The sequence below is a fragment of the Sceloporus occidentalis genome, unplaced genomic scaffold, assembly GCF_023333645.1.
Source record: "Sceloporus occidentalis isolate IW3139 unplaced genomic scaffold, rSceOcc1.0.p SCAF_73, whole genome shotgun sequence".
Classification (NCBI taxonomy): domain Eukaryota; kingdom Metazoa; phylum Chordata; class Lepidosauria; order Squamata; family Phrynosomatidae; genus Sceloporus; species Sceloporus occidentalis.
The window spans coordinates 404,536-422,852 of record NW_028317053.1 but is presented as its reverse complement, the minus strand read 5'-3'; the positions used below and the strand labels follow the sequence as shown (position 1 = coordinate 422,852).

General features: G+C 41.2%; 1 protein-coding gene across 1 annotated transcript in view; it reads right to left on the bottom strand.

Moving 5' to 3' along the window:
• The window catches only part of LOC149286005 (proprotein convertase subtilisin/kexin type 5-like), a 352,398-nt gene that overhangs the window by 197,998 nt on the left and 136,083 nt on the right, over positions 1–18,317 (bottom strand). The window contains exon 7 of the mRNA XM_089494526.1: positions 4,809–4,981. Coding sequence (XP_089350652.1) covers positions 4,809–4,981 — 173 coding nt within the window. The remainder of the gene's footprint in view (positions 1–4,808; positions 4,982–18,317) is intronic.

The window sequence follows — 18,317 nt, the reverse complement described above, 5'->3', positions numbered from 1 at the left end:
CTTTTGGAAATAACATATTTTAAAATTTGGTCTGTTTAGTAAGAATTTTGAGACAACAGGTGGCCATATTAGTCTCTGAAGTAAAAACACTGCATGGGGAAATCTGAAAGAGCTGCTATCACATTGCCATACTGACCCTGTAAATAAATTGACCTGGGATTTTGGAGTCAATTTTTGGGCATAAATTTTTAGCCATATAAATGAATATATATACTGTACTGTTTTAAAGGAGATAAACCTTTGTCTAATGTCAAAGGAGGGAGGAATTCTGCTTTACAGATTTAAGATATGAAAAAGGTTACAGTATTTTTGTCAAAACTTGTAGCTACTTCTATTAATAGTGCAAGGCTTTCAGATAACCAGTAATATCTCTTATCTGCTTTTAACCTGAAAAACAATTTGCACAAGCGGCCATCTGCTTACAAACAGGTGGTTTACTTTTGTCTCTGGTAAAAGTACAGGAAATTATGGCTTCTTTGCAACTCAACATCTGACAACTGCCACAGTATTTGTGCTCTCAGAATACCTATAAGCAGGTTCTGGTTGGTATCACAAACTACAATGACAGTTTCCTGACTGTCTTCTATTAATAAGATAGCAGCAGATTAATGCTTCAGCTTCTGAAAATGCAAACAGCTAAATAGAGTTTATTTCACACTTTCTACAAGGACCAGTCCCAAGAGTTAAGACAATCTGCTGGCTGAGTCCTCATTTTAATTTACATGGACTTGATTAGGAATGCAAATAATATAAACTGACGAACTGTACTACAAAAAATGCAGGAAGTACTGGCTCATCTGTGCAACCAACAGTAATTCAATCAGTGCCAAATTATGCTCAATGAAGTTCAGCTTTTTAAATGTGTAAACATTTACATCATTCTGTTGGAGGATGAGCTTCAGCTGGGGGACTCTGAGTCACTGCTTGTCATGCAGACAATTTCTAATCAAAGATTGTGACCACACTCTCTATTAATGACATTTAAAACATCTATAAAATGTTAGAAACATCATCAAGTGGATTAGTAGACACCTTTGAGTTCTATACAGCTGGGAATAAACTATGTTCATTTTATCTTTGCTACTTGAGTAAAAAATTATTTTAACTGGAAAATGTCTAGTGAGATTAAATAGAAATCACCTCTTATACTTTATAAAGCATGGCATGGTAAAGACCGGCACATTGCGCTGGCCTGGGGCCAAAATTAGGGCTCAATAGGGTGGAGCGTTCGCACACTCCCAAACCCTACCATGCACTGCGGGCGCCATCTTGGCACGCTGCTATTTACACGGGGTGCACCATGATGACATGCCTCATGCGCTGTGTCCAAATGGTGCAGCGCATGAGGGTCATCATGACACCACGTCAGATCTCTTATAGTGCCTCTGTAGTGGCAGAAAAAGGAGCCACATTTCACAGCTCCTTTTTGGAGCGGATCATTGCTACGACGTGTGGTTGCTGTGGCAACGATCTGGGGCAGAAAGGGGTGGCCTCTGGCTACCCCTCTCTGCCCATCTGTACAGCCCCTATGTTTCAAGATTACTAGTTACTAGTCCTCTGGAACCATTTCATACATGGTATGTACTACCCACAATCCTTCCAGTGTGTGCAGAAATGGAGTTCCACTGAGAAGCATGTTGTTGTTGTTTGTTTGTTGTTGTTGTTATGTGTCTTTAAGTTGTTTCTGACTTATGGCAACCCTAAGACAGTCCTTCAAAATGCAATAGTTTGCTCTCAGTTAACTCGAGATGAGGAGAGAAGGGGCCCAAATCATGCTCTTCCAGTAGGATTAGGTCCTTTCAGTAGGATCATCATGCGGTTTTCTTGGCATGGCGTGTACAGAGGTTTGCCATTGCTTTCCCCTGAGACTGAGTGTGTGAGAGTTGCCCAAGGTCCCCCAGTACATTTCATGGCCAAGCTGGGAATCAAATCCTAATCTCCAGAATCGTAGTCCAGCATTTATACCTCTATGCCATGCTGGCTCTCACAGAGAAGCATACCCTCCAACAATTTGCAGATTAAATTGTGATAAATGTGGCTAAGCAACATTAGAGTGTAGTCAAGATGGCAAAGCTTATTAATGAAAAGGACACAAAAGCAAGGAGAGGCAGCAGCACTTTGCTTTTGCATGACTCTACTGGAAGGGCAAGGTTTGGGCCCCTTCTCTCCCTCTGCCCGAGTTAACTGAGAGCAAACTACTTCCGCATTTTGAACTCATTTTGCAGCAACTGAAGGTGAAAGGGGGAAAGTGGAAGGAGAAGAGAGCAACAGAGACATTTTAAAAGCAGCTGAAAAAGTGGAACAACTGAGGATTAATTGGTCCCTGCCAAATTGGGACAGTAGGAGAATATGGACACTTTCACACAAGGCACTTAACATGCTGGAAACGTTGCCCAAATGCTTCAGAAGCGCAGAGGTGGGATAGCTGGTTGCACTTCTGAAGTGCCATAGAGGCATCCCGCTCTTCTCCCGTCGACGAATTGTTCATGGAGCAGCCACTTCTGTAATAACGGTCGATGGAAGAAGAGTGGGACACGCTTCAGAAGAGCAATTGGCTATCCCACCTCCACACTTCTGAAGCATTTGGGCAATAATTCCAGCACAGTAAGTGCCTTGTGTGATAATCCCTTATAGAGAATGCCTGCTGGACTTCTGGAATCTCTACGCCCTAGTATATCCTAATAACATCACTGATATTGAAAGTCCTGAATAGGACAACAATATGCAGTCTTTTTCCCCACAGCTCCTTCCCACCATGATTTTGTTGGCAGTAGAAAGGAAGTAATAAGGAAGTCTATTCCTTTTGAAGTTCTCCTTTGAAACTGATATTGTCCCTTCCTCTCAAAGTTCACATTTGTGGACAGTGAATCTCTCAGTATTTGCATTGTGTTTTCCTCTACAGCTTTCCCATCATTTCAGCATCTGCAGATATCAATGAGAAATCAATTTTTCACAAGTCTTTTTTGGAAGGAGAATCATTGCAAACACAACAAGGACCATTGTCTGTTCTGAAACAGTGCCACAGTTTGACAAAGTGGCAAACAGAAGGAATCCAGACATAGCAAATCCTTTATACATTCTTTCTAATGAAAGATTCAGCACTAAATGTGAAAAGAATCCTGCTTGATGAGGACAAAGACTTAGTCCAGCATTCAGTTCCCACAGTGGCCGAGTGGATGCTCATGAAAAATCCACAACAAGAGCCTTCCATTTGTGTTCCCAGTAACTAAGACATCGGTCCTCTGATACTGAAGTACAAATTGCCAGCCTGGCAAGTAACTACCTATAGTCTTCACTTCTTTAAATATTTTAATCCCCTTTTAAAGCTTTTAAATTAGATTAGTTTCAAATGAAAAAATTAAAACCCAAGAACCATCACTACCCATCATGGGAGACAATTTCATAGTTTTATGCATGTGCTATGTGAACAGCTGTATCCTTTTTTCTGTCCTCAGAACACAGTTACTGTACAATGTAATGTTTGCTTACAAAGCAATAACAAAAAATAAGCTTTTTGGAACCCCAGTCCTCCTGGCTGCTTTTAAAACCCAAGTACTACAATCCAACTGGCAGAATTTAAAGGAACTCTCAGCACTATGTAGATTACATGCTTTCCAATGATACAGTAAAAACAAAGTTGAATTGGAATGTTAGAACCAAAAGAAATAACAAAGAGAGAAGTGCATACTTGGCCAGAAAAGAAACAGGAACTGTTAAAGAGATCTATTAGAGTCTTGTAGTTCAAACCCATGGAGTTTGAACTGTATCTGTAGCTAAGACCTCTGATTTAAATAAGAATAGCAAAGATATTATAAGCCAGGACTATCTAAAATTACAGTTTAGCATTATAGATGGTATATAATTTTCACTGGACAAATATCTCTGCTTTTGAAAGGCTATGTAATGGATATAAATTCAGCAAGATTTCCCATGGGTGTTATGCTTTAACAACAGAACTATACCTGTTGGAAGGAACAGTGTCACTGCAAAGAAATTATTTTTCTGTGCTACACTACTTGCTACACATTCCTGAGAGTGGAGGTCATGCATCTTTCAAACTGTGACAAAAGGAATTATGCAATGTCTGTTTCTTTACAGTGTAAATGACATGTAGAAATGTAGTACCTGTATTTCACACCACTATAATTCTGGCTAATGAACTTCTCCTAGTTGAATGGATTGCATTAAACTATATTAAACTATTTGAAATGGCCTAAGGGCTAATCAATAAACAAGCTTATTTATTATTTATTAAACTACATTAAACTATGGTGTTTCCCATGAGCTTGCCCCACAGAAGCACTGCACACATCAAAGGTTCCTTATATGATGAGCAGTCTACATGACTGATTCTATTTCCAGAATCCGGTAGAGCACTGCCCATGTCTCCTGGATATTCATATACTGGGGTGTGCTTCCTTAGGTAGTACCCCAAAGCATAAATGGCTGTTTGAGGATAAGATTCCATGCTTGCTGAATTTGCTATCAACAGCTCCCAATAATGTTAAAGCTAATACTGCCAAGATGTCTGATTCTGCTCAGAAGCCAATAATCTGCTTAGTGTGCCATAATCCAACTGTGCTTCATCCAGATAGCACAAGGATGTCTAGGAAAATTATGGAGCTGGGCTAATATTCCCCTCTACTCCTACACACACACACACACAAAAAACACAAACAACTGGCACCATAAAATGCATAAATACAATAAATCAAGTCAAATCTATCATAATTTTTTTAATATCAGCATTTTATCAAATTTCATTTTATAGTTTGCAAATCTCAAATAGTATGCTTGTGGGCACATACCGTTCTGACACCATTCTCAAAGGCCTGGCGTGTCAAAGAAGCAGGTCCATCCACTGTCTTCCCATCATCATCGGGACCCCAGCTAGCACTGTAGATGTGTATGTGCTGGGGATTAAGGCTAAGTGATTTTGCTTCTACCATGTCTGTAACATCACCATCTAACATCCGTACTCCTTGAAAAGAAAAATGACACATTTGATTGCTTTGATTTATTAAATTTATGCAGCTGTGCCTCATCAAATATTTTTCTGAGTAGACTACAGAAAAAGACAAACAACATAAAATACAGAATAACATAATTTAAATCAGCAATAAAATGCAACATTAATATGTTCTTTCTCACAGAAACAGCATGAAACAATCACCAGCTAAAATTAAAAGCCAAATGGAAACAGTAAGAATTCAACAACAAGGTTCAATAATCAGGGTGAATAAGTATATAACCACTTTGCGCTGAAAATAATGTATAGAAGGCACTGGATCACCCTTTCTGTAGGTTTTCTTCTATAGGGTTTTCTTCTATACCCTTCTATAGGGTTTTCTTCTATAACCTTAATACCCACCTATCTCATTTTACTTAGTGGGGTCACTTGGAGCAAAGCCTCCAAATATAATTTGAATATTCATGTAGAAATATCCAGGAGAGGGCAATCTGTCAGTTAAACTGGACTGAAACTGATTAGAGCTTTCTAATGCGGGATACAGACCACCCAAAAAGGGCGATCTGCCAGCACCTCCTTTTCCGCTGGCAGGAAGCCGCAGCGGATAAACTGCATGGTTTCCTGCCAGCAGAAAAAGAACCCGCAAAAAAGCAGGTTCTTTTCCTGGTGCACTTGTGACACCCAAGTGCTCCAATGGCACACTCGTGACGTCACAAGTGCGCTGCGACGTGTGGACGCTAAGCATCCGTCATGTCAAAATCGCGACACCCGTGTGTACAGGGTGCCGCCATTTTGATGGCCTTGTCACATGCTAGGGGTGAGGCATGTATAGGCGGTGCGCCCTCAGCCAGTCCCTAGCATTTGACGAGGGTGCACTTTAGGCCCGTCTGGAGAGGGACTATATTAAAATCAGCACTTTACATTTGGCTGGGAGTGGGCTGGAAGCCAGTGCAGTTGATAAAACTGGCACAACATACATAAAGCAAATAAATCTCTCCACATTTATATTCATTCCTATTGATACTGGTTCCTTTATTCATTTATTTAAAAGCTTTCTTATCTTTCTGTCCAGACGCTGTTACATCTTTGTTGTACAGTGCGCCCGCGCCATACGCGGGCACACTTTATGAAGCTTCCTGCTTACACGGAAGCCGCACGATGATAAAAACAAAAACAAACAAGCTTCATTTATATACCACTTCATACCGCCTAAGCAGTATGAAGCTAATTTGCCCCCATCAATCTGGGTACTCGTTTTAGCGACCTCGGAAGGATGCAAACCTGAGTCGAGCTTGAGTCCTTTTGCTGGTCTTGAACTCGCGACCTTATGGTTTTGCGTGAGTGGCTGCAGTACCGCTGTGTGCACATGCCCAATTGTTTCTTATGGGGCACAACCATATGAAGATTTTCCCTTACGCAGGTGGTCCGGAACGGATTCCCCACGTAAAGAGAGAGCCCACAGTATATACTACTACTACTATTACTAATAATAATAATAATTATTAGTAGTAGTAGTATCTCGCCCCTCTGAGAACAATCGAGGCGGCTAACAAAGTTAAAAATACAAAACACCAATGCAGCTGAAGTCAATGAAATGTGTATGTATTTATTTCTCTATATGCATTTATTTAAATGCTGTCTTTTTTTTCCTGTCCAGAGAGGTCACATATGACAACTCCCAAAATTTAATAACATAGAAAACAGATATAACAGCCATCAGCAGTGGGGGAAAATAAAACAGTAACATCAGAATAATAAAAACTGCAAGAACATTACTCCCTAAAAGCAATGCCTTGACCTGCTCTCTTAAAACAAGCAGGGAGAAACCTATCCCTGCTAAGCATTTCTTTTGAAGTGACAAATTCCAAAGCTTGGGTGTCCCTATTAAAAAAAGTCCAATTCTGGACACCCACTCTTATGTACTTCACATAATGGTAGGACACAAAATAAAGGTTTTCACCCAAGGATGTTCACAGGAAAGCAGTGTGTCTTTTGATATTGAAATATGGCCTGAAACAGGCAAAAAATGCTGGCTTCAGGCTGTGTTGGGGTCTGGTGTTTATGCGACACATGACCCAAAACCACCCTGATGCAGGCAGCTGAAACCCGGCTAGAAAAGTAGTGGGGAAAAACCACTCCTGCCAGCAGACCATTTGGGACAGCAACTGGCCTTGTGACCGTGGCATCCGGTCACCGTGGTCCCAGAGTGATCAGGGCAGGAGCAGTTTCTGCCCACTCCTTTTGCCCCATCTGCATGACCCCAACATCTCCTTACCGTCCTGACATCAGGATGGCCTGATTCCACAATGTAAATGCATAATACTGGGATGGATTTGTCAAGGATGATGGGAGTTGTAGCTCTTCACCTCTGGCTCTAACTCACCACCTTGTTATGCAGCAGAGCTGACCAGCTTTGCTCAGTGGTTAATGCTTTTCTTCCAAGCAGCAGAGTTTCAGAGAATAGGCTGAAGACCCTGACAAACTCTCCAAGCCTTCTCACTCTTCTTCCTCAGATGTCTCCAAACTTCTCCAGGATTCTGCTGACACTTGTAACTTCACCCAAGAACCAGGCAACTCAGTAGTCTTATATAAAAGATCTACTTTATTCTACTATATACAAATACTATCACAATCTCTACAAACTCCAATACTCCACAATATCTCCAAACTACTCCAACTACCCAACAAAAAACATTGGCAAACTTTGCAATTATTATAGCCATTGTTAATCACCACCCACTAGTCAGTATCCACCCAGTGGGTGTGTACATTCATTTTGATTGGTTCACATAGTTCAACCCACACTTAAGACCAACCCAAGTATTTCATCATTTTACCTTGTACACTTAATGAATCTCAGGTGTTTCCAATTGTACATTCTATAATTCTGTCCTTGACTTTCAAGACTTCTAAATTACATTAGCTTTTTCACCTGTGTAGCTTCTTAATTGCTCTTGCTTAGTCATTGTGACTTTCACATACATATTTTATTTCTATTACTGTATGTCCCATGTTGCATTTTCCTTAACAGGATTTCCAACAAACAATCCACAGTACAGAAAGACCAACTTATAACCCCCGATGCTGGCTATAACCACACAGGGTTTGGGGGCAGGGGCTGTGGTTGTTTTTATTTAAAATTTGAATTTAAATCAGTTTTTTAATTCTTTTATATATTACTAAATACTAAATTTCTTAGTTTACTGCCATTTAAAAATAACATTAAAACTAATATCATCATAAGATACTGTCTAAATTTATGTTACAATCTCATAACAATCAATTAATGGCTCTGCCATACCCACATATCTCGATTTACCCCCACTTGATTTACCCACAACATAAAAAAGTAGGAACATTTGTATGTTAGGTTCTACGTATGAATACAAGCAAGAGCAGGAGAGTGGAAGATGAGATCTAGTTCTAAATCTTTTGAGGCCAATATACATTAATTTACTGTTATTTTTTAAAAAAAATTAAATTAAATGTTTGTTAAAAATTGAATATTAAAAAGCAAAAACAAGGAAAATGTTGTGTTTTCCAGACAATCTAAGTTCTGGCCTTTGAACATCTGATTGAGGAGAATCCACTACCATTTGCAATCAAACGGCTCCTTAGTGCTTTTTCTGTCTGTTCTCTTTGCTCCATGGGAGAACTATCCCAGGTTTAATAGCTATATAAAATACACCACTGTATGGATGTATGGTTGCTATGTACCTATATATGCTTTAAGGACAGCCATCATCCAACAGTGCTTCAGCAGCAATAGTGAAACCGATGCAGGTAGGCTTGCCATATCCCGCCTGGGGGCGGGACTTTCCCAGTTTGGGGCGGGGCCACACAGTCCCACCCCGGTTTGGCCCCATCCCCCAGGACCTCCCCCCCAGCAAGGCCCTGGAGGCAGCTCCACCCCTCCCCCTGGCTGTGTGCCACCCTCCCCGCCTCCCTGCCTGGCTCAGCCTAGAGAGCAGGTCTTCAAGACATCTGCCACTCAGAGCTATTGCCAGCCTACTTGGTATATATACCCTGCAAAAGGCATTACTTTCAGGTTACAGTGAGCAAAGAAAAAAAGGCCATCAATCGTTCCTGTTTCCCTGGGAGTCTAAATGCCTCATCTTTTAAATGTCTACCACTCAGTATTGTTGTAATTCTTTATCACAGGATCGTTTTTGAGGCCCTAAACACCTTTCCTTGTAATATGCAAATTTCTCCCGAAGCTAGGCTTGCCATATCCCGCCTGGGGGGCGGGACTTTCCCAGTTTGGGGCGGGGCCACACGGTCCCACCCCGGTTTGGCCCCTCCCCCAGGACCTCCCCCCCAGCAAGGCCCTGGAGGCAGCTCCACCCCTCCCCCTGGCTGTGTGCCACCCTCCCCGCCTCCCTGCCTGGCTCAGCCTAGAGAGCAGGTCTTCAAGACATCTGCCACTCAGAGCTATTGCCAGCCTACTTGGTATATATACCCTGCAAAAGGCATTACTTTCAGGTTACAGTGAGCAAAGAAAAAAAGGCCATCAATCGTTCCTGTTTCCCTGGGAGTCTAAATGCCTCCTCATCTTTTAAATGTATACCACTCAGTATTGTTGTAATTCTTTATCATAGGATCGTTTTTGAGGCCCTAAACACCTTTACTTGTCATATGCAAATTTCTCCGGAAGCTGACCAATGGGAAAGAAGCAATCAGCCCTCCATTTGGGTTGGTTTTCAATGGCTTGGAAGGAAGAGATTTTGCCTTGCAAGTTGCTGGTAAATAATAGAAGGCTTTGGGGTTGCAAAAGGCTGCAGAAATAGTTTGACCCCCCCCCTTAAACATCCATGGCTCAGTGCTATGGGATTCTGGGAATTGTAGTTTCTTGTGGCACCAGAGCTCTTTTGACAAAAGGAGACTGAATGGAGGCGTTGCCTGGCTGGGGGCAGAGCCTTTTGCCAGCAGTGAGAAGGCTGCGATGATGAGGAAAAGCAGGGGCTCCTCTGGTGGTCCTGGCCACTTCCCTTGGCTCCCTCCCTCCTCCTCCTCCTTCTCCTCCTCCTCTCAGAGCTCATTCACACTCCCTGGCTTTTCTCTCCCCCCCCCCCTGCACTTTGAGACCCCTTTAACTGCCAAAGCTCAATGCTCTGGAATTCTGGGGTCTGTGAGGCATTTGGCCTTCTCTGTCAGAGAGCTCTGGTGCCACAATAAACTACAATTCCCAGGATTCCATAGCACTGAGCCCTGGCAGTCCAAGCAGTGTGTTTTGGACACAGAGATCCTCCAAATGAATCCAGTCCCTAGCTTTTATATCTCTCACACACACTGCAGGAATAATAACCCACTTTGAGACTGCTTTAACTCAGTGCTAGGGAATCCTGGGAATGCTAGTGTTTGGGAGACATTGAGACTTCTCTGTCAGTGATGGCTCTGAGGCCACAATAGACTACAATTCCCAGGATTCCCCAGCACTGAGCAGTCTCAAACTGGACCATTTCCTCAGTGTGGATGCACCTGGGGAGGCATTCTGGGCACTGCAGTTCAACTACGTTTGGAGGGTTATGGGACTCCCTGTCAGAGATAGCTCTGGGGCCACAATGTACTACAGTTCCCAGCATTCCCCAGCACTAACCCAGGACAGTTAAGTCACTCTCAAACTGGATTATTTCCTCAGTGTGGATGCAGCTTTGGTGAGGAACTCTGGGCATTTCAGTCCAGCATTGTTTTATTTCTGCAGTGTATTTTGGACCAGAGACAAGGTGAACAGGCATCCTCCTCCTTTTCCAGGACATGTCCTCTTCTGTCAAATTTCAAAATGTCCTCCATTTGGATCATGGCTAAGAAGCATGGATTTATAATTACATGGGTGTTTTTAGCTTTTATTTTTGGCCATGTCCTACATTTTTTTGCTTGGGTGCCCTACATTTTGGGGTGAGGGCATTGGTCACCTTGGTCAGAGAGCTTTCCAGGGGTTAACTGCCATTCTGCTGTGGTGCTGGAACAGACTACCATTCCCAGAATTCCATAGCATTCAGGCAAGACAGTTAAAGTGGTCTCAAACCAGATTATTTCTCCAGTGTAGATGCAGCCCAAGCCTTTTGCCTCTCTTATGCCTGAGATTTCAAAGCCCAGCCTTGGCACCACAACAAACTACAAATCCCAGGATTCCATAGGATGGAGTGATGAGAGTGAAAGCAGTGTGGCAGCAGCCTAAGTGTGCTTAATGCAGATCTTAAAATGGTGCACCTCTTGCCTTCAGAGTCTCACAAGACTTTTTTGTTTAACAACTTGTACCTATTAACTCCATTTCATGTCTCCTTTATTTAGTGGGGAGGAATACAGACAAAACAAGCCAAAATGAAGAAAAACCAAAGTCCCTTGACCAAAGGGTTTGGTTGTGGAATAAGCCTCTGAAATATGCAAGAGGCAATGTTAAAATAAAGCCATGTTCAATGCTTAAATGTGCTGTTTGGAATGGGGAGAGGGGGGTGGCTAGAAAGGGAAGTACATTTCCGTGATCTGTCTACGAATAATGTCAAAATGTCCGCCATTTTGATCATGCCTAAGAAACACGGATTTATATTAACATTTCTAAAAAAGCCTCAATTTTTTTGCGTGTCCTCCATTTTTTAAAAATGTGTCCTACATTTGAAAATGTTGTCCTGCATTTGTCCTACATTTGTCCCGGTTTGGAGGTCCTCACTTATGGCAACCCTAGATGCAGGCCAGAATTCTATTGGTGTCTTCTTATTGCTGTGTGCCTTCAAATTGTTTGCAACTTAGGGAAGTCTTAAGATGAACCTATTGCTGGGTTTTCTTGGCAAGATTTGTTCAGAGGGGATTTTGTTGGGGTGTAGAGAGATGAGCTGTGTTCCTTACAACCACACGCAGAGTTGATGTCTGTGAAGAGTAAAGATTCTGCAAGGCTTGCAGCTGCACAGCAAATTTCCTCCCCCACACAGGTTGCCGCTTTAAGCTTCCAGCCTGAGGAAATAAATCTCTGGACAGCAAGACTTCACTCAACACGAGGGCTTTTTAAAATCTTTGTTGCAAATTATTTACAAAGATTGCACAGAGTATCAGACAGCCATCTTGAATACTCACAACTATACAAACTAACAAAGTGCTTCGTCAACCACTGACCATAACAGCCCAACAACAGAGATAGTCACCTTCTCCCTTATATAGGTGGCCTTCTTGGAAGTCATGTGACAGTCATGCCACCCATGAAACCTGGCTGGTTTCATACTCAGTACCTGTTGCATCAGAATACTACCCATGATGCACATCTGTCTGGCTTCACCTACTGTGCATGTTGCATCAGACTTCCCATGATGCACAGCTCACCAAATGCTGACTCATGCACCTGCTACTTGAACTGTAGTAACCTCTGCTCCAGTTCCTCCTAGTGGCCACATCCATGTCATTTTCAGACCAGTGTGCCACATGGTGCTGACAGATTTGCCTTTGCCTTTCTCTGAGGCTCAGAGAGTGTGACTTGTGCAAGGTGACCCAGTCAGTTTCCACCATTAAGCATGGATTGGAAGCCTGGTCTCCAGAGTTGTAGGCTGCATCCACACTGCAGAAATAATCCAATTTGACACCATTTTAACTGCCATTGCTCATGGCTGTGGAGTTCTGGGAATTGTAGTTTTGTGAGCCATTTAGCCTTCTCTGTCAGAGTGCTCTGACGCCACAAAAAACTACAAATCCCAGGATTCTATAGCATTGAGCCATGGCAGTCAAACTGGTGTCAAACTGGATTATTTCTGCAATGTGGATGCAGCTGTAGTCCAAATCTCAAATCACTACACCATACTGGCTCATGCTGTCTTATGCACACAAAAATTCGCCTACAAAAGTGGTTAGATATTTTTGTCCAATATAGAATGTCTCCGTTGAGTTCAAGGTTGTGAGAGCAGTGCAGAGTTGTGCATGAATGCATCTGCATCCACATTTTGCATATCTGGTTGTGCATTCAGCTGCACATTTGGTGTCTTGGCTGAGTTGTGCAACACTGTCATTCAATCTGAGTGTGGCTTAGCATAAGCACTGCATAACTTTACAATGGACATTTCTGCTACTCAACCCAGAAGAAGGGTATCAGACTTCAACTAATAAATTCTGACCTAAATGCAATTCTTCATCCCATCTAGAGTAGATTCACTGAATATCTGTTGACTTATCAAATTTCCATTGATCTGATGTGTTTATTCTAGTTTGAAGTGATAATTAGATTTAGACATAAATGCTGCTATGTGCATGTGAGGGATTTAGTTCTCATCATTCCTAATGTACTAACAGCACCATCCAAATCTTGATAAAAGGATTGAGTATACAGTTGGCCCTTCACATCCACTCATTCGGCATCCATAGATTCAACCATCCATGCCTTGAAATATTCCAAAAAACATTCGAAAAAGCAAACTTTGATTTTGTCCTTTTATATAAAAGACATCATTTTATTCTCCCATTGTATATAATGGGACTTTAGCATCCATGGAGTTTTGTTTCCAGGGGTGGTGTGATCCTGGAACCAAACCCCAGTGGATATTATGAACTGCTATTTCCTAAATTATGAAAAAGAGAGTAATCTGGAGAAACTTTATTTAAATCAACAATTTAAAATGGGAGTTTCTCCTGTTTATTTAAACCAATAATTTCAATGCTCTTAATTTACAGTGGGACCTTGGTATCTGTGGAATTGCCATCTGCATATTTAAGCATCCATGGGTGGCAAGCCACCTGTTCTCTCCAATGGCAGCACATACATGTGGCCGCACCACCATTAGGGACAAGTCCCATTGTCCCCAGTGGCAGTGTGTGCATGCAGCTGCACCACCATTAAGGACATCAGGATTTGAGGTCCTGCAGATTTTGGTATCTGTGGGGGTGGTGGTAGTCTGGAACGGATCCCTTGCAGATACTGACGTTCCACTGTATTTATTATTTATTTATTTAAAGTATTTCTGGATTGCCTCCCAGCCCACAATACAAAGATTTAAAACACTTTAAAAAACATTAAAATACTCTTTTAAAATTCCTAAAAGCAGTCTAAAACCACCTTAGAATCTAGTTTTAAAACTGTCAAAGCAGCAATTTTGAACACTGAATGCCATGTGAAACAGATGGGGCCAGCCTCACATCTTTGGGTGGGGAGTTCCACAGTTGAGGTGCTGTTACAGAGAAAACCCTGTTACATATATCCACCAACCTAAAATTTATCTTGATTGAAAGTATGATGCTAAGGTTCCAAATTTGAATCTATGCCAACTGACTGTCTTCCTGATAATGTAGTTTCTATTATTCTAGAGATGTAAATTAAAGTTTCAGCAGAATCTACAGAAAAATCATGTCTTGGCAAGCCACACTAAACACTGTGAACTATTTTTTCCTCTCATTTAATAAGTACACTTCTATTTATAAACCAAATTAGCATCTTTTAATTAAAAAAACATTACAGCTTTGTTCCTGCCTTTGGTATAAATTAGCTTGAATGTTTATCCAGTTCTTAAACTTCCAATTAACACACAGCTTTGCTGTTTTGTTGGTATAACTCTGCTTTACCTCCTCCACCAACCCAATTTTAATTGATCTGAAAACTGCATGAACACTCTGTGAAGTTAATACAAAACACAGTTCTTGCTTTGGGAGATAATACTTGTTCATATACTGATCTCACTGTAATCTTTTTTTTTAAAAAAGGAATATATACTATTTCAGGTTTAACTTCTTTATATTTTAGTCTAAGAATCAAAATCCTCAGTAGACTGTCAGAAAATTAATCAGCTGTGAAAGCTGAATGTATGAAACTGCTATTTGTTGAGTGATTGGTCTGTGCCTGTCTGATCTGGCAGTGATATTCCAAAACCTCAAGAAAAGAGCTTTCTAAGCTCTGCTATCTGAGATCTGTTCCAAGGTGCAGTATGATAGATTATGGTGAGCCAGTGCAGGTGGTGAACCATTAACTACTCTTTTCCTAGAGTTTGACAAAGCTATAGTTGGACGACCAAATCTTGGCTTAATAAATTCAAGATAAGAAAGAATTTCCTGCTTTTGTGCTCAGTTATTTCAGTGTTCCCTTCAAGTAAGATGGAAAACAATCCAGTGGTCCTTTAACAACTGTAGCATTATGATTCCACTTTGACTGCCATAACAACAACCTGTGGGATCACAGAATCATAGAGTTGGACGGGACTGCAAGGGCCATCCAGTCCAACCCCCCTGCCATGCAGGAAATCTCAATCAAAGCATCCCCAACAGCTGTCCATCCAGCCTCTGTTTAAAGACCACTTGGGATCTTGGGGTTTGTAGTTTGGTCAAAGCACTAGGGCCCTCTGACTGAGAATTCTAAATGCCACTCCCTAAACTGCCACAGACTACATATGATACACATATATTCCTTGGCACAGGGATGCAATTTTTCAATAAATTGCTTCTCTAAGAAAACAACACATAATTATAACAATTTTCTTCCCATTGGAAGAAAGTTTTTCAGTTTTTGAAGCCAGTTAACAATTTGGGACTTATCATGTGCAAAATTTTCACAGGGTTCCTTTGCACATAAAACCACCATATGTGGATTTTACACAGAAATGTCCCAAACTGAAGATTCTTGTCAGACTAGGATTCAACACTGAAAAAACATGCTATTCAACCATTTTCCAAATATTTTTTAATATTCTTTCCATCCCCAGGTTGGGTCCTTGTAGAATGGAATAGACTGTCAAGCAGGAGAGAGCATACACCATATGTGAGGGAATGCAGTATTTTTACAAAGAAAATATCAAGGATACCTTAAGCTTTTGTACATTTTGAAACATCAGTCCACAGGAAGTTGTAACTAACTGAGAATGCCCTTAGCTGATCTACTGCATCATTATAAGCTACCGATATTAACAAAAATGAGTTGTTGGACTAGATGAATTGTTGATATGGCCCAATGAGACAATTTTATTTTTCAATATTTGCCATTTTCATTTTTTTTATATAGTGATAGCACATAGGAATGTTTTAACAGCAACAGAAAGCTCTTTATTGTTGTTCCATTATTGCTTTGGAAGTTGCAATGGGATTCAGATGCTTTGTTACTTGGCTAGTTTGATTCTTGAGTACAAAACAATTTCTCTGAGTTATGATGAAACAGATGTACATAGTCTACCCATCCAGTTACAAGGAATTTCTTTCGCTCTCCTGCAAGCTTAAATGAGCCTGGAATTTAATGTTATGAACATGCCCAGCTGCCACTAAAGGCAGCAGACCTATGCCTGCTCCTCTCTTTTTAGCAACCCTTATAATTGCCATAGCTACAGTGTGTAATGAAATATATTGTATTTTCCCACTTTCACAAGCAGCTGTCAATGAACTGGACTACTTGCATAACAGGCCTTTCCTGTGGAGAAAACCCTGGAGAGAAAGCTCTGTTTTATGAACAGAAGCTTGAGTAGAAGTTTAAATCTTTTGACAAGAAGGCATGTTCATAATCACCTAAGCCTGAGCATCCATCCCCCCTTGCTCCTGTCACACAAAAGTACAACTTCAGTTCTATGAACAAGGGGCTAATGACACATGCTTCTTGTTTTTGCTGAAAAATAATGTAGTGGGGGAGGGCATTGCCACTGCACACAGCAAACACCTACATCCACACTGGTCAATTTTGCTGTGCTAATGCACAAGGTTGGCCACTCCTGATATAAGGTAATAGACATCAATAGAATATATGTATATGTTGTAGGCATGGAAGTGAAGAGTTTCTGAAGCTTTGTTTTGAAAAGCGACTCAAGTTTTTTCTGACTTTCAGTTTGTTTCCTCAAACTTGCCTAAACTTATTATTTTAGTTGTGGTTATCCCTTCTCTATTCCTCATTACCCTCATCTATACTGACTGATTTGGATTGTGAGTTTGCAGATATTTTTAAAGAACATAATTTCTTCTTCCAGGAAGATTAGAAATGCAACAAGCATGTTTTATTCAGGGGCCAGCCCATCCTAGGAGAAGAAATGTCTAACACTCTCTTGAAATTTCCTAGTACTATATTACGGTATATCTTAGGAATGAAGCTGACTGCTATCTAGCAGGGAGAGGAAAGAGAGCATGGAAAGGAGCAACTTTCACCTCATAGCATTTATCCCCTAATTCGCTAGTGCACTATAAATGATTAGAGTTACAAGTGGGTCAATTCTCCCTCTTTCTTTATTATTATTGTTGTTGTTATTATTATGCTTTATTTATATAGCACCATAGATTCTCTCCCCCTTTCCATTTTCTGTGACTCAGCATTCACAACCACAGATGTAATTTCTCAGCTCCTGTAGTTTGAATGGCTTCCTGTTCCTTTAGACACACACCCCCCCCTGCGCGCTTCATCTCTTTTGGGCAGAAGTGAGAATTACCCACAGGATTATACAGTTGGCCCTTCCTTTACTTGGGGGATATGTTCCAGACCCCGCCACATAAGAGAAATACTGCGTAAAGTCAAGCCCCATTAGAAACAATGGGACTCGTTCCTGCGGTGTGTACCTGGCACACTGTGGGCCATGCGCCCCATTGTTTCTTCCAGGGCGCGGGAGAAGCCTTTCCGGTGCAGCTTATAGCACACCTGCGTATGACACGGGCGGACTGTAGTACAGCTGTGACTGTTCAGTATTGTGCTTCACCATGCCAAAAAGTGCATTACACAAAAACCTTCTTTGTATACCACACTTTATTTCCTGAATTATGCAGATAAAGAATGCATAATATTATCCTGTATACATTGGAAAACTGCATTGGAAATAATGACGTAGCTTTCTAGCAAGCCATGCCATCTTTGAATTTATGAAACTATTGTTAATGAGAAGGGAAATTCCAATAACATGACCAAGTATGAGAAAAATAGGAGCCTAACATTTTCATGCTCTGTTAATATTCTGTTTCAATCATCATTAACCATGTTAAATATGCTAATAGTTGAAAGGCTAAACAATATTACAATATTACCATATGTACTTGTCTATAAGTCTAAAAAGCTATGCCTAAAAATTGACCTCAAAATCCCAGGTTGACTTATTTACAAGTCAGTATGGTTATATGATAGCAGCTCTTTCAGATTTCCCCATGCAGTAGGGAGAGAGTTTCTTTTTCTCTTGAGCCAAGCAGAAAGAGTCTAGGGTGACTTATTGCTATTAAACAGAGTCCTTCTCCAACCGATGTTGGCTGCTGCTGTCTAAGGAGTCAAGGGTGAAACCAAAGTTGAAATGCTGAAGCAAAAAGCCTGAATTAGAGTCCATCTTGCTGTGCGCACACATATACACACTGAAGGAGCCTCCAAGTTTTACCCTCAATTTATCCATGGCTCATGGCAAAAGCCATAATTTTGGCCCCAAAGCCTGCCCTCGACTTATAC